The 20,548-nt window shown below is 31.9% G+C and overlaps 3 protein-coding genes across 6 annotated transcripts in view; 2 read left to right on the top strand and 1 right to left on the bottom strand.

Annotated features, from left to right (window-relative positions):
- Positions 1–12,435, top strand: part of LOC113510882 (DENN domain-containing protein Crag) — a 42,275-nt gene extending 29,840 nt beyond the window's left edge. Inside the window, exons 26-36 of one of the 4 annotated variants that reach the window (XM_026894433.3) lie at positions 707–793; positions 2,648–2,725; positions 3,343–3,569; positions 3,799–3,923; positions 4,275–4,454; positions 4,910–5,000; positions 5,080–5,262; positions 6,183–6,339; positions 6,807–6,923; positions 7,301–7,415; positions 8,083–12,435. In XM_026894433.3, the coding sequence (XP_026750234.2) occupies positions 707–793; positions 2,648–2,725; positions 3,343–3,569; positions 3,799–3,923; positions 4,275–4,454; positions 4,910–5,000; positions 5,080–5,262; positions 6,183–6,339; positions 6,807–6,923; positions 7,301–7,415; positions 8,083–8,157 (1,435 nt within the window). In that variant the 3' untranslated portion in view covers positions 8,158–12,435. The remainder of the gene's footprint in view (positions 1–706; positions 794–2,647; positions 2,726–3,342; positions 3,570–3,798; positions 3,924–4,274; positions 4,455–4,909; positions 5,001–5,079; positions 5,263–6,182; positions 6,340–6,806; positions 6,924–7,300; positions 7,416–8,082) is intronic. The other 3 variants (XM_026894434.3, XM_026894435.3, XM_031907323.2) reach the window with 3 other exon arrangements.
- Positions 12,428–15,844, bottom strand: LOC113510708 (uncharacterized). The gene is made up of 3 exons (XM_026894215.3): positions 15,496–15,844; positions 14,404–14,622; positions 12,428–13,164 (listed from the first exon to the last, which is right to left on the bottom strand). The coding sequence occupies exons 1-3, from the start codon at positions 15,694–15,696 to the stop codon at positions 12,475–12,477; spliced, it is 1,110 nt and encodes a 369-aa protein (XP_026750016.2). The 5' UTR covers positions 15,697–15,844; the 3' UTR covers positions 12,428–12,474.
- Positions 15,845–19,225: 3,381 nt separating this feature from the next.
- Positions 19,226–20,548, top strand: part of LOC113510643 (alpha-tocopherol transfer protein-like) — a 34,071-nt gene continuing 32,748 nt past the window's right edge. Inside the window, exon 1 of the mRNA XM_026894112.3 lies at positions 19,226–19,438. The gene's annotated coding sequence lies outside the window, so the exon portion shown is untranslated. The remainder of the gene's footprint in view (positions 19,439–20,548) is intronic.

Below are 20,548 nucleotides of genomic sequence, written 5' to 3' on the forward strand. Positions count from 1 at the left end.
TTTCTAGTTTATTGTCATTCTAAATGTTTGCACTATTCCACCATTTAATTATTATATTTCATTTAAAAGATTTTGATTTTTAACCTGGGCCTATGTTAATTTTGATAAAATTGCACTATTTTTCATTCATTTTTTTTACCGAATCATTATAATTACAGTATGTAACGGGTGAACACGTTATTTATTGAGAATTATATGTATTACAATATATTACAATATTTAACAGCAAAACAGTATTATATGATATCACTAGGACACTCATCACCCAACTACTCTCTCGTTCGTTAGTCGCGAACTTTCTCGAAGCGCGAGAGGCGCGCTCCTATTGGTCGGTCGCGCGGTTACCGCGCGACGCGCCTGCGCTGTACGTTTAGATGGGTCTCACGGCGTAGGTACTTACTATGCGTGCGTAATATATATACTTTTCGGTGTTACAAGTATATTTTTGTTATAGGTAGATAGATAACACAATAATTACAGTATATTTTTACTGTAGATAGATAACACACAATACTATTTTCACAAAAAAAATCTAATCTTGAATTTATCTATACATTATTCTTCCTTAGCACTGCACTATGTAAATTCTCCATCACTTAATCCTCCATCCACGCTTCCTATGACGGTACTGCCCGCTAACGCCCCTTTATCGCTAGTGCTGCCCCCTAATGGAGCAAGATAACCTCGATAGTTTCCTCCTCGTCAGGAAACTGCACAGAAGTGAGACGGCGCCGGGCGGCACGGTGTCTTCTAGTCTCGCGACGCTCGGTAATACACTCAAGATTAGCTTCGGGTGAGTCGATGTGATTTGGTGTGACATTAATTTGGTTTCTAGCATCATTGTGTGTATTATGTTAGCGAAGAACAGAAAAAACTGATAGATATGGCGTTACGACATTTTTCGTAATATTTTTAAATCTATGGATTTACACATATTAATGTATGTGTTTTATAATACAATCATTAATAAACTAATAACACCTTAAAATTGCCCATACCAAAATTATCTCAATAACAAGCGAGTAATTTACGAACTAATTTACGTAATAGACTTTGTACTTTAAATAAAATAAAAAACATTGTCCATATAAGTTTTCATTTACATTTAGCCAAAATAATTAATTATAATAAACAAAATATTTAATACCTTTTTTTTCATTATTGAATTAGTACATTAGTATAATTATCGAGTTTTTCGTTATACTAAATCAAGAAATATAACGCAATAGCGAGTCACATGTGTCTACGTGACTACGAACGGAGTTTAGAAAAACAAATATACTTTACTCGTATTTCAAATAGTTAAATGTTGAATATACGACATTCTTTATTGGGATTCAAACGTCTAGCTTAAAATCTGGTATATGTTTCATTTTAGTACACCATTCTAAAACTGGTATATTTCATTGGTTTTTCTATTTCAGAAAACCACATATACGAAGTAGTAGCAACAAATCTAGTTAATAATAATTAAATTATTATAGTCAATTTGCCATATCTATTTTGTACTTCACGTGTTTTTACTGTTCTATTATACTTATGTAATATTACCAAAAGTTATATTTTCTTGTTGTGCAAATCATTATTTGATTGTATCTGATTGTTAAATAGTTTAAAACCAGATATATTTATCAAAATGACAGATTATTCGACTTTAACGTCAAACTCTAATTAATTAACAATAATTAAAAAAACACTCAAATAATGTTCCCATTTTGATGCTTAGAAACAATTCACAGTGTTAGAATATAATTGGACCATTAAGAAATATGGGAATCTTTCACCATCTACTGATATGTTTCACAGTTAATCACAATAATATGTATGCAATTTAGGCATGTTTCACTACCATATTTCGTTTTTGCTATAAATGTTTTTATTTATTAGTTATACATCTACTACTTGGGTCTATGTTATTGCATTACATCACACTGACAAAATTAAAAAGGAAAAATAAAACTAAATCATTTAGCATGTTGTCATCTATTATTGATACCAACAATATTATTGTAATAAAAGGAAAATGGCAGATACGTTACATCGCACTGAAAATGTGATGGTCTAAATCGATGTTAATTGATTGTTGATTAACAAAAAGTAAATTAAAAAAATGAAAATATTTATTAGGTAAAATTTCGTTTAATGTTGCCAAAATATCAACTGGGCGATTAGAGTCGTCAAGTAACTTTGTCGGGAAAAATTATGTATGGGGCTTAAAAATTTTAGAAATGTTCAAGTGGATCATGGCACAAAAAAGGTTGGGAAACACTGGTCTAATTGCTAAAATAGCGCCTCTAATAGTGATATTAGAGCGCAAATGTCAAATAGTGGCTATCTTATTTATTCTTATTGTTTTAATCACTCCTAAAAGAAATTTTAAATTATTTTGATAATGTGGTGAAATATATAAATGAAATAAATTAATTCCTGTGTGTTATGACGTTCAAAACTTTTTTTTTTATTGTTTTCTGAGTATGTAACGTATCTTTTTTTAATAATTGCACACCGCCATCACTATTTAACCAGCATCTAATGGAATTTCATTAAACTTTTATAACATACACCCAAATAGTATAAATGTAACACATGTACATATTGTTCGAACGCACTCAATGCCTCAAGTCTGCTAGCCTGTTTGTTTTCTTAGACGCTATTCGCCAGCCAGACTGTCCTTGCGAAAGGAAAACATGAAACTCGGGAAAGCAATGATCGAGACATACTTCAGGTAAGAGAATCACGCTTCACAATCGTTTAGATTTCGTGCCAATGGTAGCTTTAGTATACTTGAGTTTTAATGAAATATTAATATGTAAATAAAGCAGTAGAATGCCTTTTTCGTCCACTAAACTAGTGAAAAATATTTTTTTTATATTGTCTTTTTATGGTATGTCGGTTAGGATTGGGAAGGTGACGTGTCGACATTGGTAGAACTGTCGAACCAGTTAGAGCTGGTTAAAAGCGGTTTATATATTACAGATTAATACGTCCAGACCAAATAATCACTATAAAACAAATTAAAATTCGTATTTAAAATTTATTTATATTATTGTCACGACTATCTTGCGGTGGCACTTGTCATTTACAACCAAGCAAGTGTGTTATAAAAACCATCTGCTGAATGACCCCCACCAGTCCATACCTTCGTACCAAACTCATAGATACTCTCATAACTGCATGAATGCATTGGCATCCAATCATAATTTGCATTAATTTTTGGCACGATCAGAACACTAGCTTGTATGATTTTTTTTTTTGCGAATTTCAACCCTATGCCCTATTAATTATACCCATTTGTTCTGTTTTTTTTTTTTTTTTTTTATAATACTAAAACTATTTTTCCAGTCCCTCGAGTATAGCGGGAAAGAAGTCCAATGAACTCCTACAAAGTGGACTGAGTAGCCTCAAATCGGCAGCCACAAGTATTGGCAAGAAATTCGACGAGATGAAAGAAGTTATATCTGCTAACTCGACACCGGTGAAAGGCGCATTTGGTAATGCCACCAGTGCGTTGAGCAGTCTGATAGCTGAGGAAGATTCAACGGATGGCTCATCAGAAATTAATCCTGATGGTGAGGGATGACTTTTATATACACTTCTTTTTACATTACGTACATAGTATAAGTCACATCTAAATTGGTTTGTTCGAAATTCTGGAGTTAATTCAGATAAATAACGCATAAAAGAAAACATTTCTGTGAATAAAGTTCACAGGTTGGTTTTAATTACTAAAAGTTCTCTTTGTCTTAGCTTCTATTTTGTCCAACTTTGTGGTATAAAGGTGTTATTTGGTCTCGACAGAATGGATTGGCGGCACGTCATTCCAACGCGCGTCGAGCGACGCAGAGCTTGCGTGCGCGATGGAACGTGGCTCGCTCGCCACACTTCTCTCACATCTGCCCGACAACCTTTATCCCACACACAACGTAAGTTGATTTCTTAACTGACAATTTTCCAAAACAGCCCCGATACGAGTACAGTTACATATTACAAAGTTTATTTTTTTTTACCAGGATTATCTGCTAACAAGGTTTTCTATCACTAATGCTCTACTAAAAAAAAGAGATTGTCATTCATATAAAAAAAAAAATATATTTTCTCTAAGCATCGTAGCACAAATACTAAATACTATATTGGTCTAAATTTGTTCAACTCAGCGCTTATTGCTGAGACAGCGATCTTCATATTTTGACCACACTTCCTGCTCACCAACAGATGGGGTGTGTTCGCTTTAATCAGCTATTATACATAAAAAAATAATAACATTCCGTTTCTAGGAACAAAATACTGGTCCGGCGAGTGTGGTGGTCCACATGTCGTCGTGTTCGCAGTGCCACCAATGCCTGGCGTTACTCTACGACGAGGACATCATGGCGGGCTGGGCGGCCGACGACTCCAACCTCAACACGCGCTGCACCGCGTGCGGGCAACACACCGTGCCGCTACTAGCTGTACAGGTCAGCTATCCACGCGGCCGCCATTTTGTTGTATATAAAACTTAGTATTGTAAATTGAATATTTATATAAACATATTGCATGAACAGTAGTTATTGGTTATGGCTATATCCCACCCTTCACACCGAAACACATCCATGTAAACACAACTGCTTCACGGTAGAAACACGAATGGGACAAAGAGTTTTGTACAAAGTCTCCCTCTGGTATATATATATATATCGCCGTGTGTGCCCTGGCATAGAATGAGCCACTCCTTCCTTTTCCATAAATGTTATTAGGGAGGCGAATAAGGGAGGGCGCCAATCGTGACAACTACTGGAAAAACTTCCCTTATGGGGAAGGCTTATGCTCAGCAGTGGACAGTTAACGGCTGAAATAATAAATAAAAAAATATATACATAAGATTTCTAAATAAGGGAGCAAGTATTTAAAATGAGATGTTATTATTTTTCAGATAATCCGAACCAATCAAACACAAGCCGAAGTATTGAACGTGCCTTATTTAAATCCTCTAGTGCTGAGGAAAGAGTTTGAATCTATTTTAGGTAAAGCAATTTTTTTTTCTTATATATTTTTAACACATTTTTTATGTAATTTTAAAATATAAAATGTATTTGTTGACAGGTAGAGAAGGAGATTCGTGTCTCGCGGAACCCGAATTCGTGGAATCGCATCCGATAGTATACTGGAATTTAGTATGGTTCTTAGAACGTGCCAATATAGAGAACCATTTACCGGACCTATTGTGTCCGGACTTCCAAGCCAAGTATCAGAGTTCGGACGCTCTGTCAGAAGTCGAGAAATCTGGTGAGTATTGATACTAATATGTAAATTATTTTTTCTCCAACATGCTTGGAAATGTGAGCATTATTTTGACAATCTTCTTAGAGATAAATCAAAATTGCCATACTGGCCAGATACATGTGGGCAGCGGCAGGCAAAAAATGTATGAAAATCCATGTCTGTCGTGTTTTGCGGCCAGATAAATTACTATGTAAACTCATATCTGTCCTGTAATTTAAAAATGGAATGACCTTTTAATTCGAAACATGGCTACCAAGGAGGTAACTAATAAAAGGTTTTATTTAAATTTCGAACTGGCTTGCAAATAGAAAGCTGTTTATTGAAAAAAAAACAAAGGAACATTATGGCGCGTGAAAAATTATTATTGTTCGTTATTCATCATTGAACTTAAAAAGTAAAATTGTGTTTATGATTTCCGCGCATTGTTTGAGAAAAGTACTATACAAGCCTTGGCCACAATTAGATATTGATGGACTCACGTATGTATGACTCGGCTACGCCTCGGCCCACATTTGCACGTTCGTCCATCAATGCCTCAGTTGCTGACCGCTGCAATAATGTACTATTGTATTATTAAGTTCTAGCTAATGCCAGACTGAAGAAGATGACAAAAAAAATCGTCAGATAATAGAAGGTAAAATGATAAAGGCGATGACGATCTGCTCATAAGATCAACACTTTCAAAAATAATAAAAGTGATTGATTTGATTTTTATAAATAATTCGCTTCTGTGATCTGAGATTCGACTCGTTAAGATTTTTAAATATTTTAAAACGTCTTATTGTTCAAACACATATGCCTATAAAATTGCAAAAGAAGTCCTAAATAAATAATTTTAAATTTCTCGATCATTTCTTTCTACGAAAGGAGTTTTCAACTAAGGTCAACATACAAAATATATAAGTAACAAATGGTTGCTTCAGGATGCAGCGTCCGGTGCAGTTGGGACGTAAGCCGGCTGCACGGTGAAGCGGGCGCAGCGCTGTATCGAGCGTGGCGCGCGCGCCGCACGCACACGCAGCGCTCGAGAGCGCTTCAAGCGCTGCTGCTTACAGAGCATCACGCCGCCGCCACGCACTCGTAAGTACCATACTCCCGCTTTACTAACTTAGACGAGCATCACGTTCGGCGGATCTTCAGCGACTGAACGTAGCCGTCGCATTCAGCATATCTTGAGTCGGATTTTATTTTAACCAACGTATCCAGATGCCGCGATTCGTCCGCTGAATGTGGCATGTCACGTCAGAAAACATGCAATGTGAAATTGTACATTGTATACAACTTGATAACATTCCGTCAAATCTGTTTAATGTGACCGTAGCCTTATACTAATGTACCGCGTTACACACACGTTAACGATGTATACATTGAAAATCTATTGATTTCTAATTTTTTAAAATATTTTTATTAAAATGTTTATAATATCATCGTCATTGGAGGAATTCTCACTAAGACACGCTTTTTATTATACCTATGGAAATTTCGAAGTCAAATAAATGAAACATATTTAAATACATAAATTATAAATTTTTGTTGCATTTTTACAGCGTGGCACTGACAGTGCTTAATGGTCTGCTAAGCAACGACCTGTCGGAAGCACTGCGCAAACTCGCGAGATGGCGGGAGACAACTTCTGAGAACAAACGCTATCACTCGTATTACAGGTAAGTAAAAAGATAAAGTATCGATATATGGTAATTACCATAGTTATTATCCCTTCTTCCCCCGACTACATAGGTGTCTCTGTCGAACTTGTTTTAATGACATTACTTATTACCTTTGGAGGCATAACACCTTAATCCTAAGAACTGTCAACGCATGAGGGATTCCATAAGCGTCACGGTACAGTACTTATGGTGTTTTTTATCTATAAGCTACGGTTGCCATTTTCTATCAGGTCTACTTGCACCTTATTGGCTATTTAAAACTGTACTTAAAACTAGTTTTAGTTGTTTGTGTTTTGTTTCTTTCTTTCGATCTAAATTTTTAGTTTGAATGTAAGGGACAAAACAACATGTAGACAATTTAAATTATTTTACAGAGATATCCTGTTCCTCGCAATGGCAGCACTAGGCGAGTACAACATAGATCTGGTGGCGTTACAACGCGAGTACACACGCGCACTAGAACAACTTGGAGACGAGGCGCGACCACAGGTCTGCCATTATACTTATATTCCGTATGACCGCGACGTAGCAGTTAAATTGCCAAGATGTAACAAATACAGTTAGATATAACATTACTAGTTTTTAGGCTTCGTCTACATAACGTAAAATGTAGGGGGGAAAGGGATTGTTAGTAATGGAGAGTGAAAATCCCATTGCTAGCAATATACCCAACCAGGTCGACCTCCTTGCGGTTCTCCCTGGAAACTATCATGGTTAATTCTTAATGAATTCATCATGATGGGCTAACTGGCCTGTTTTCATTCTCATCTATTACCCTTCACTGGTGCTTCGCCAGCGTATCCCATTAGCGCAGGCGGGGTTATCATACCATTTTCACCCATCAAAAAAAAAACGTAAAATGTAACTTATATGTTTCTCTCTTCATCCCAAATAAAATGTAATAGAAATTTGTTAAGTTGTTAGAACGCCAAGTGGTTATAAAAAAATATACTCACTTAACGTTTATTAGTAAGGGTGCCGAATATTGTATACTAGACCTAATCCGCGACTTCGTCCACATGACCAGCATATAAAGCTCACGACTTTCTCCATCCTATATAGTGTTAAGCTGCTAAGTCGCTAAGAGATAACAAACAAACACTTTCATATTTGTTATATTAAAATCTGGTGCAAATAACAAATATTATTATTACAGGATCAGCCGCCATCGCCCACCGCAGTCTGCTGCAGGCACTACTTCAAACGTCTCGCGCTCGCATTCGAGGAATGATATTTACTTCCCATTTAGAATTACGCATCAAGCGCGTTATCGAAATGATAATGTGCGACGCAACCACATCGTTTGTCTGGTCCTCAAGATGGGACACCTGTGTTATGAGAAATTGGGCAACGAATCTGTAGGTACTGAAGGTACCCCAGGACATCCAGATCAGAGATAGTGTAAAAATTCATTTTCTACATTCTCAGACTGAGAATCGATCCCAGGACTTTGCGCACAGCAACATGCTTAGTATACCACTACGTCTCTGACACAATTGGTTAAAATACGAGTTATCATTGTTGTAATATAATATGCTTGCAATGCTTTAGACTCTTAAAAAAACACACACACACAATTGCTGTTACAAATGTATTAGTTTTGAGTCAAGGTGGAAAAATAACTATAATTTTGATAAGTAGCGTCCAATCAAACACTTATACGTACCAAAACTATTGTTTATAGCAAATTTCGCAAAGAATTTCGGATAAAAAAATCACTTTTTTTTAGTATCCGTGAGTGTAACTAATTCGATTTCAAAAGCGTTTTGTATACTTGTTTTTTGGCTATGCAATGACTTCTCTCTCCATATGAGGAATAGTCCATTATTATGACGCTATGGAATAGCTTTAGTATATTTCTGATTTCCTTCGTCTTGCACTGGTGTATTACGTTTTCCTAGGCACTTATATAATTATGAATTATGATATTCTGAGAATGAAGAGTGGTGGTGACACGACATATTCACTCAGCAGGTATTTACTTAATACAATGTTTTAATGACGGTATATACAGGGTGTAAGGGACAGGTCGACAAAAACTGAAACAGTGAATTTAGGCCTCTATTTTAAACTGAAAACCTAACCTAAACTGGAAATTCTTTCAGGAAAATTTCAACATTTTTTCGTGTTTATTTTTCATTTAAAATTATGTAATGTATGATATTATGTCATAGAATAAAGAAATAATATTTTATAGTGAAATACTATGAGATACCTATTAACAGCAATGTAATAAACGTATTAAAATATCGCCGCGAATCAGTTGTGTAATCAAAATTACCTACGAAGAAACCCTTTGAGCGTTGTAGGTATTATCACCCGTCATGTGGATATTTGATTCATCTGTTTTCGTTTTGGTCAACCTGTCCCTTATACACTGAGTGTGTGTATATATATATAGCACATGTATGAAACACGATTTTTTCTTTTATAGATGTTACAACGTTTACAGCAAAATACTTGGCGACATGTGTTTTAGTGGTTACAAGGGGTGACGCTACATTTGTTTGAATTAGCTTAACAATTTTAATATTACATTCAATTTCACATAAAAAAAATAACAAATACTGATGATCACAATTTACAAAATTATAAAATGATAATTTTTTGGTTGTGTATGAAGGTAATTTTAAAAAGAATATTGCATTCTAAATTGGTCGAAAATGGAATGAAAGCCAAGCGTATCGATTATACCATCATGGTTTGAAATTGTAACATATCAACTCTCAATTAACTAATATTTAGTTTCTCTCATGTTAGTTTCAATGTTTCTGTTGAGCATAGGGAGTTATTATACTATCAAACATACAGATTACTAGGCTTTAACGCATTTGAAATTTGAATGAGATCAAGATCACTTATACACACAAATATAGTATAATAACCTCCCTTATAAAATGTATACCGTAAGACTGACGGCTGTATTATGTATGTCAAATTATTAAATTTTTACGTATATATGTATTTACAAAACTATTAAGAATATCTGTCAGTTGTTTTACTCTGTTTAGTTTAGGTAGGACTAGATGGCCTTTATCATTACCCATAGCTTTTATTTTATGTATTAAAAAGAAATAGTTATGGATAGGAAAAATTTAAAAATGCTAAAAACTGGTATGTAATTTCATACTTGCTGTAACTCGTTATTTGATTGAATTAAAATAAAAATAACTTGTTTTAAATTTGTTGAAACATGATTGAGTGACAAATGGAAACAATCATTCAGATATCTACATAAACTTTCATCATAACCCTAGAAAGACTATGCAAATAGTAAATAATGAAATTATATAATCAGAACATTTAATTTGCTGTGGTAGTGATCTCTTCGACTTTAGTGGAAGCGAATGTAATTTTAATCGACTATTCATTCAAAAATATAACATTTGACAGGTAAAAATAGAGACATTACCTCACATTAACGAACGCTCTAAACTTAATTTATAGTAAAATATTTTTATACGTAAATTGGGGAGATCTTACGTAAGTTTTTTACAGTACAGCATTATGAAAAGACCATGTTTAAAATGAGTAGTTTATACAAATTGTAATACTGTCTTATTTTCAAGGTCTCTTACATACAGTCAAGGTTGAAACTGTCATTATTGAAAATCATATACCTAGTTTTAAGTATCATTGTTTTATTTTTCTATTTGAAAAGTCACGTTATTGCCGTCCATAATTTCATGCGAAAACAAATCACTGGAATCCGACGAACTTCTACCGGCCCGTCCACGTCGCTCGGGATATTGTAGTCTCGATTCTCATACAAATAGTAATAATTTTTATGACGTCACTAAGAAATGTATTATTTAGTAAAAGTGACTCAAAAACGACTAAGAACAAATTATGAGATTTAAAATTTGTAATCATAATTGTTTCATGCATATTGTAACGAATTATATAGCAAAATTACAAAAAGTATATATATATATCCATTAATAATTAACTCGAAATAATCGTATTACTAATAAAAACCAACGATAAACCTATTTTAACTGTTACATGTTTTGTCATCGTCTTTCAGATTAAGAATTTACATTAAAAATCATGATGTAAGCAATTAGCAGCTTAAATATATTCTTATTTTTATGAATAATTGCCCAAAAACACTAAAGTCGTCACACGATTTAATTTCATCATTCTCATTTCGGCATATCTATTAGTTTAAGGACGTGGGTGCTACAGGCAACTAGATTGGATTGAAACACGAGTGTACATAGTATTGTTGTATATTATAGATTAAGAGCCCATGTGGCAATATTCAAGAGTTGTAGATTTTTTGCTTAATTGTGTGATGTTAGTAACACAGTTAAATTCGTAAACGAATCTTAGGGTATGTTTGTTATTGAGTGTGTTCACAAAGTCGCATTATTTGTCGTTTTTGCCATCAAATTATCAATCTTTATTTACTTGTACCTATAGTATGAATAAGATCAGAATGTAATAAAAATCATTCCAGTAGATTTTTTTTTATAATTTATATATATATATATATATATAGTAATTAATAAATTTTATTTATTTATTGTTCACTATTAATTGTTCAAAACAGACGATAATGTGACTGCCAAAATTCAAAAGTATTTATAGGTGTCAACAAGAATAATTAATTATAATAAATTAATATGATTAAATCATATTATTAATTTTATCTAACCTTAGACATAATTGTCACTCCATTTTTCTCAATAATTTGACGACAATTTCTTTTACATATAATGACGTTTTCTGCTATAAAATTTCAAAATGTACCGTTATATATATCATACAATGTAATTTATGATTTGCAAAATCGTAATTAAAATGTAGGCCTAATAGATAATCTATTTACAAATTTTACTTTTATTAATTTGATGATAGCAATAAAATTATATAAGTACACAGTTTAAGACACTAAAAATTGTTTATTGGTATTTTTTCAATAAAACGAAGACTTCTTGTAATCATATCTTCAACTTTATTATATGGAGCAATGATACTCATAGTAACCAGATTTCATATAGGTAATAATTGTTATTTGTCAAAATTTAGTTATTAAGTTAACAACAAAAGGACTGCAGTTTATTTATTTTACTAACCACAACAATGTTAAATCTTAAAAATATAAATAGTATTTGCGTGAATTCACAAATATATTAGCTATTAGATGATTTTCATCATTCTTAAATTAGCCATCAAACACTATTTGATTATGTATTTAGTTTAGCGTCATAAAGTGATTGTTTATAGGCCATATTTTTTTGTTCCAAACATACAATGTACAATGGTGATAGTCAACTCACTCTAATGTATTTTTATAAACAATACTGCAATATTTAATGTGGAGCCGGATTACGATCATTCTAATATTGGGGAATAATATGTAATCTGCATAGATTGCATATACATATATAATTGCGTATATATTGGTGTATTAGAGTCATTATTGTTTAAAATTGGTTATTTTATTTTCGAGGACAAATGAAATGCATATAATTTTTATATAAAAATATATAAGGCTTCAATATTATTTGTTTTATTTTAACTCTACTTGATTATATACACTTTAAGACATTCCTAGAACTCTATACAAAAATTTTCCATCATGATCATAATAACAGTCATTTATTTTATATGTAGCACCTTTTTTGTATGCTTTTTTAGGAATCCTAATTCTCTCTGGATAAGATGTAATACTTAATACATCGTTATTTTTATCTTTTTCTTTAAATTCACTAATTTCATTTTGTTCTTTGTTTTCTTCAAATAATTCTATTTCTTTATGTACTTCTTCAGAATGCACTTCAGATATATTAGAATTGACTGTATTTAAAATAATTTTATCAGGTTCATTGATCTCTTTACCATCTTCTAAACGTTTTTTTATTCTTGTTGTTAATTCATCTAAAGTAACCCTTTTAAAATCTGTTTTTTGTTTAATATCATTATTTTCAGTTCCTTGTTTATCGGTATATTCAGTATTCTCTTTATCACTGACTTTGCATTTTTCATTGGCAGCACATCTTTGAATGATACTTTCAAATTCACCCATTTTTTCCTGGGTTACATCAATTTTAATTGATGTCTTATTTAATGGTGGAATGATTCTGTCAGAAAATTTTAGAAAATGTTGACGTAAGTCTTTTGATATATCTAGTGATCCATCTTTTAGTTCCTTCCAGTTTCTCATAGCTGATGCATCATGGCGAGCAATACGCTGTTCTGATGCTGGCTTCCATGGGTACTTGAGTAATTTCTGTTGAAAAGATATTACAAAGGTTCAAGTTAATGTGGAGTATACTTAACTAGAGATATGTTGGACAAGGGTCTATTTGTCAAAATAATGTCTATCCATTTTTATTACAGCATACAGTGCCAAATTAATAAATCTTCAAAAATAGCATCTCATGAAGAATGGTAAAAATGTCTAAATGAAAGAATAATTGCAATTTTCATAAAGTGTGAAACCAACTTTATTGCAACTGCCATTGATAAAAACATATATACAAAAGTAAGTCTTTATAGAATGTCATAGATATATCTATATCAACAAGTACCGCCTTTCATTGTAAGTGTTGTCAGATTGTTTAGAATTTGTAGTATAAATCCTATTAAAACAATAAATTTGTAACTATGGTTAGATGTATGATTAATATTCCTGTGCAAAAATTATTGAACAGATTTGAATGAATTTGGGTACACAAGTAGGTTATATCCTAAACTAGCACATAGGATTTGGACTTGACAAGACTTTCTATACTTATTCATATGGGTGAAGTCATGACACAGCTAGTAATATATAAAACAAAATAATATTTTTTTATTAATTTATAAAAAAAAGTATATTTTACATATAGTTCATGAGGAACAAGACCTCATAATGCAGAACAACTACAATAGAAAAGAATTGATTATATAATTATAAATATTATAAACATTTATCTACTATAATGTATGGACAATCATAATTAACACTTTGCTGACTGGTGATGAGTTAACTCATCTTTTCATATCCAAACATTGCTAACCAGTGATGAGTAAGTGTGAGTGTTGGACAAAAATAAACCAACTTCAATTGGAGCAAAATCAGTTATTATAAAACTAAACTACTGAACAAATGAAATTTCTATGGGACCTATCTGTATGTATATTCTTTCAGATAAAACAAGGATTTTCCAGTGTTTCATAACTGAAGGTGTTATGTGGTGACAAACATAAAAAATACAACTGAATTGAAAACCTATTTGAAATGTTGTATTCTTCTTGATATTTTAACATGAATTTTTGTTTGTTTTGAATTTCTAAAAAGATTTTCATAGCATGGAGATTGTGCAGATTTATTTGGATATCTACAATCACTAGCCCATAGAATAGTGATGATGTGATCATACAAAATCTTCTATTTTCTGCCTACCCTAATGGGAGACAGGCGTGATAGATATGTATGTATGTATGTATGTGATCATACAAAATATTTTTCAGTATATAAAAATACCTTTACTACAGGGACTGTAACTGGGAAACTCTCTGCTATTCTCTCAGGTGTCCATTCCCCAGGTTGTGTTGTAGCCAAATGACGAATTTGCTCCTTCTCACTCCATGTCAAGAGATTTGGCATATTTTCCTTAAAGTATTTTTCTTTGACAATTTGATGTCGTAATTCATACTTTCCTATAAGTGTTTCATTAAGATGCTCATTGTAAGTTTCACCCATCTAAAATGAGATTTAAAAAATGTTAATACTATTTATATGTTGAATCTGCTTCTGACATAGCAAACAAACTGAGCATATTTTACCAAATTTATTCATTTAATGGTGTATATAAGTTAGCAAGTATATAATTAATTTATACATATATAATAAATCTGTAATTAAGTAATGTCTGTACCAAGAATGTTTAAGAAAATTTATAAGAGCAATAGAAACCAAATAAAAAATTTTTAGATATTTTTTCTTTCTGTATGTTTGATCCAGCATTTTGCAAAAACTTACACCAATTTGAATGCAATTTTCACAATTGTTTAATTGAAAGGCTAACTAAAAATTTGGTGTTTGTTACTTCCAAAGTAGATGCATATAAAGTCACATGCAAAGCCAATACTATAATCAATGCAAATGTCTTTTTATCTATTTGCTTATTTTGTATGCTCTTACATTGACAAAAAGGTATTTCAATTGTGCTAAGTATAGAAAACAGTTTATGATCATAATCTTTCTGAATTATAGTATTTAAAGAAACAAATCATAAACTTGTGGTAACAGACAGAGAAAAAAAAATATTACAAAATGAAAGCATATAATTAAAACTTCGTGTAACCTATCTAAATAAACGATTTCTGTTTATGCAGTTGTAGGTGACAAATAAGTAGTTTTCCTTTCTACAGGATTATGTAAACAATATATCGTTTCATTTAGTAAACCTCTGGAAAAAAGCAAAATAAGGTTGTATATTAATGTAATATTTATTTTATAGTATACGAATTATTGTACTTACATAGATTTACCTACATGGAGGGCTTATACCGATAAAATTCTTTCCCAGTCAAGCAATTTAATATTACTACATTTTAGAACATTATTACTTACTTTATAAAAGTCACTTTCAGATTGTTCAACGAATTCTTCAGCGTCGTCATCTGTGATTTGAAAACCCTCTTCTTTAAATGCTTCGATTCTTTTATCCAAACCAGGGTTCGGTCCAAGACCTCTTAATCTCCTACTTCTTAGGTTACGAATTATGATCTTATCACAAATGTGATACAACGGTCTTAATTTTATTGTGAACATTTTATTATAAATTATAACTGAACAAAAATTTCCAAATCAAAACATAACCTATACAAAAGCGAGTTAAAAGTACTTGATAAAAAGTATACAATAAAGGGAAACTTAGTAAAATGACAATCGTAGATTACAGGTTATGAAAAGTTTGGCATTGATAGAAGGTGACAGTGTTGCCAGATATTTTTTATCAAATATACCATACGGAAAGTGTTACAAGAATAGAAAGGTATAGAACGGTGATTCTCAACGTGGGGCTCACGCCCCACAGGAAGGCAATTTGATAGTTAGGAGGGGGGGGGGGGAGGGGGGGCAATTAAAAATGGACTTGAAGTGATTTTAACCCTCTTGCTCCGAGCCATTTAAATGCAATGCTACGAGGAGATATCGGTGCCTAATTTAACAAAAAAAAGTAAATTAAAAGAAATGTAAATATTTATTTAATATAATTTCGTTTGGCGTGGGCGATCAGAGTTGTTAAGTAAACTTTATCGGGAAAAATTATGTATGGGGGCATAAAAATTTTAGAAATGTTCAAGTGAGGCAAGGAACAAAAAAAGGTTGGGAAACACTGGTATAGAAGGAATGATAAAATAAAAACTGTAAATCATATGGTTGCCTCCTAAGAACAAGGAATTACATAGAAGGAATGATAAAAAAAAACTAATTCATATGATTGCCTCCTTTCTTCTTATGCAAATATAATTAGTAAAAAGAGGACAAAAGGTACACCATCAGTTTTAATTTTTCTCAATTCATAGCAGGCTAGTGTATAAAAAAAAAATAAAAAAAAAATATTTTGTATAACCCACTATGTAAAAATACTCGGTTCCATTCCGCTCCCATTATGTCCATAGTGCGAAAGGCCTATTAAACTTAGCAGGTATACAAAGCAAATTCAATTATATTTCATGTAAGGTAAACTTTTTTATCCCCTGAGATGTAAAAACTGACAAGAGGAAACTGCATTATACGCTAATGCAAATACAGGAAAAATCAACATATTTAAAAAAAAGATTGTATGTGTTTAGATAATAAGTGATCTATGACAAGGCTGATTCTTATTAGGACACAGCCCGCTGTCTCCCCATAAGACTCAACCTTTGATTATAGGTGTACATTAGGTTAATAAAATTAAAAATGCTTTACAATTTTTCTTCTATAAACTTGATAATATTTTCTCTATTTACATTTTTAAAACTTACTTTAATTATCTCAATTTTACATATACTATAATAAAGAGATTGTTCTCAGAAATATTACGTACCTTATTTTGCAATTAAGGTGATATCAACTGCATCAACCTATTTAATTAATGATCAATGATATTAGGGTTAAAGACAAATGGTTATAGGTACGTTACAAGCGCGCGGAAAATGTTATTTAAATATAACACTAAATTGAAAAATACTATATTATATTGTTCTAGTTTAAGAGCGTTTATAACTTTAGCTTATCGAAGTATGATAACGACGCAATTTTCAAAAACAATCTAACAATTTTCAATCGTGACCGTATTATATTTATATTATATTCTATATATGTCGTTTTATATTATATATTCTCTGCTAGTGAATTAAAACGTTAATTATGCTTATTAAGATCATATATGCTTATTATAATAATATTCTTATTATGATGTCATTAAAAATTTTGATAGCAAAAATATATTTGAAAAATTCCGAAGCAAAATATGAAGTAAAAGCAAAGTTTTTAGTAGGTAGTAGATATATACCTAGTCCAGCCACAAGTTTTGTTACAAATGAAAATGTATTTTTTTATGAAGTAATGTAATATTATTAAAATTTTTCCCTACATATTTATTAAAGTCTCAGCAAAAAGTAAAAAATATTCTGTTCGAAGGTGGCTTTGACTTTTATACAGGCCTTTAATCTGATCTGTGATCTGAATCTGGCCACGAATCTATGAATTTACGCACTGTTTCCAAGGGAAATTTCGCCACTGCTTATTCCAAAGATTTTTTAAGAGACTTAATGTCACCGTGTTGTTTAGAGCAGGTCATGCACTCTAAAACTGACCATAATTTGAAGTCCTCATCCTCATCTAGCCCCGACCTCAACCCTTTAGGTTGAGGTCGGGACTAGATGAGGGCCAGTCTTCAGCTCTTATAAAGTCCGGAACGTTGGCCAAGCCAAATCTTGGGTAGTTCCTGAGTTCAGTAGTTCAGAGTCCTGCTGGAAAGTCCGCGGAAAGTGTATTGCTGAGGTTTCACAACACGATCCAAGACACACACATCATCTTGATACACTTTAGCTGAAGTTTTCACTCCTTTTTCACAAAAATGTAGTTTTGTGACTTCTTGATAAGACACGCCCCACCAAACCATCACTGACTCAAGATGATAACTATACAAAGGTACAACTTTCCGACCACTTGAGCAGCTTCTTTAGAACTGTGAGCATCTTTATCATTTTGTTTATTGTAGTGTCCTTTAATCATGAAAATTTTTTCATCGGTAAAGAGGATATTTCTGTGCCTTTCACCTGCGTATCGCGTTAGACGGCGTTTTGATCGATCCACTCCCTTTACTTGTAAGGATTGGTTTAGGGCATATCCTATATATCGACTATAAGCACCGAGCTTCAGGTCTTGTTTTATAGTACGCGACAGAGTTTTAGCGGGAATCTTCATTTCTCGCGATAAGATTTTTGCTTCCTAATGGGGTTTCGACGAATTCTGGCTTTAGCAGTATTAATAGCCTTTGTAGTTCTAATAGAACGCGGCCGCCCCGATCTTTTGTGGTCTTCGACAGAGAAAGTGTTATTGTATCTGTTCATAGTACGATATACGAACATACGGTTGATACCAATCTTTTGAAGTGTCTGGAATATGACCGACGGTTCCATACCCACTTTGTGCAAGGCATTCACTGTAATCTTATTCTATTTAATACCCCATTCCATATTGTAATTTGATAATGAACACGAAAAAATATGTGAAATGGCGCGAAATAGAAAGTTTTTAAAATAATAAACGTGTTCCAAATTCAAAATAATTGAAAAGTTGAAAAAAGAAAAGTTTTTATGTAACATTATTTATGGCCAGACTAGTTATATATGCAACATATTTTTGAGGTGATTAACACTTTAGTTTGTTACCAAAGCCCTTTTTAAATAATCAATCAGAAACAAATAAATAAAAAAATAAAATAAATAGAAATAAATGTTAATTGTTTTTGAAAATTTACAGTCAATTCGTTGTCACATTAAAATTATTTGACAAATTGATGAAATCTATAAAACATATATTTATATTGTTATGTGTGCTATTACTGTATTCTTATTATCTTATTATTAATATTTTTTATTATTAATTTTTTAGATGTTTTATGAGTCCATAGCGATATCTTATTAAAAAAAATCCTATAGCAATATTATAGGTAGGTACTTGTTACTTGTACCTACACAGATTGCTGTAATTTAGGTACCCACTGTAATATATCTGTTGGACGAAACTTGAATTTCAAATATGGGAGTGGATGCCAATGTTGCGTTATTTTATGTTAAACGTTGTATTCAATGACACAGTTACAAGTCAGTCGCTGCTTGCATCAAACAGCTTCAGACAGTACGGTTCGTCGTACTAGGCGGGCAAACGCGCGCCTATTCAAAAACGAGAATTACTCCGCGGTTCGAGTGATAAATGAAATATAATTTTTAGTTTTCTTACTTAAAAAAGAAGTAACATATTTATTAAATTAATTTACAATAGTGAAATAAAAAAGAAGGTATGTTGTAGATAAGAATTTTATTTTTAAATTGTAATGGTAAGCGATCCAAACATTGTAAGTAAGGTATATAGATAGATATAAAAAAATAAGTATATTGATATAAAAAAAAACTACAATAATTTTATATAAGTAAAAATGAATTTTTGTGTTATTAGTATTTTGAGTAAATATTAGTTATATACAGGTAAGGAAGAGCGGTCTTTGACAATCTAATCTTTCTGTTTAACTCGTAAGGGAACTAAGATAAAGATACATAGAAATTCCTGTTACTGAGTAGATATACGTAAAATTAACGATACAACATAGTGTCTTCTTAGAGTATCTTATAATTTATCCGCAATTTTTACGAAATCTAACAAAAAGTAGAGACACGACTGAAATAGAAAATACGTCAAAAAAATACGTTGTACAATAATGTTTATCTTACAATGTATTTTTTTTTTTACTTATTTATTAAAATTAATAAAAAGTTTATTTCTACTTTTTAGTTTTATACTATATTATTAGTTTTTGTCTATGATTTGGTCTTCGTGAGTCGTGACATGTTAATTTACCATGATTAAAAGCAGCTTCGTCCTCTTTCTTTCTCCATTCCTAATACCATAAGCATGTTACATTTAATAATAATGAATTATTTAAATCGATATCGGTACGTAATAAATAAACTCACTTTTACGATAATAATATTAATAAAATATGTAATGTAAAATATGTAAACGCATCTCTACAGAACAACTGCACCTATTTGGCTAAATCCACTTTTTGTTGTGTTTTTAATTGTCATAACAAGGTTTATATATGTTTAAAAAATCGTACAGACAAGTGAAAAAGTTGGGGAAAATAACTTCATTTAAAAATGTGAAGGTTATTAGGTAAAGCGAAGATTTGATCTGATTTTCTTCACTAGCAGCTGGGGCAGGCAGCTTGTTTATCATATTAATGAGGATTGCGATTATAAATTGCAAAGGTACAAATATAAGTTATGACAGATATCGCATTGGCTGTCTTATCCTTCAATTAGAAGCAATAACAACATTCTTTGCAGATTCATGGTCGACTGGTAGGTAGTAAATTACAGTAACACCGAAAATGTACATTTTTGTATTA

This window comes from Galleria mellonella, unplaced genomic scaffold (assembly GCF_026898425.1).
Source record: "Galleria mellonella isolate WM207_F2 unplaced genomic scaffold, CSIRO_AGI_GalMel_v1 utg32, whole genome shotgun sequence".
In the NCBI taxonomy this organism is placed as follows: domain Eukaryota; kingdom Metazoa; phylum Arthropoda; class Insecta; order Lepidoptera; family Pyralidae; genus Galleria; species Galleria mellonella.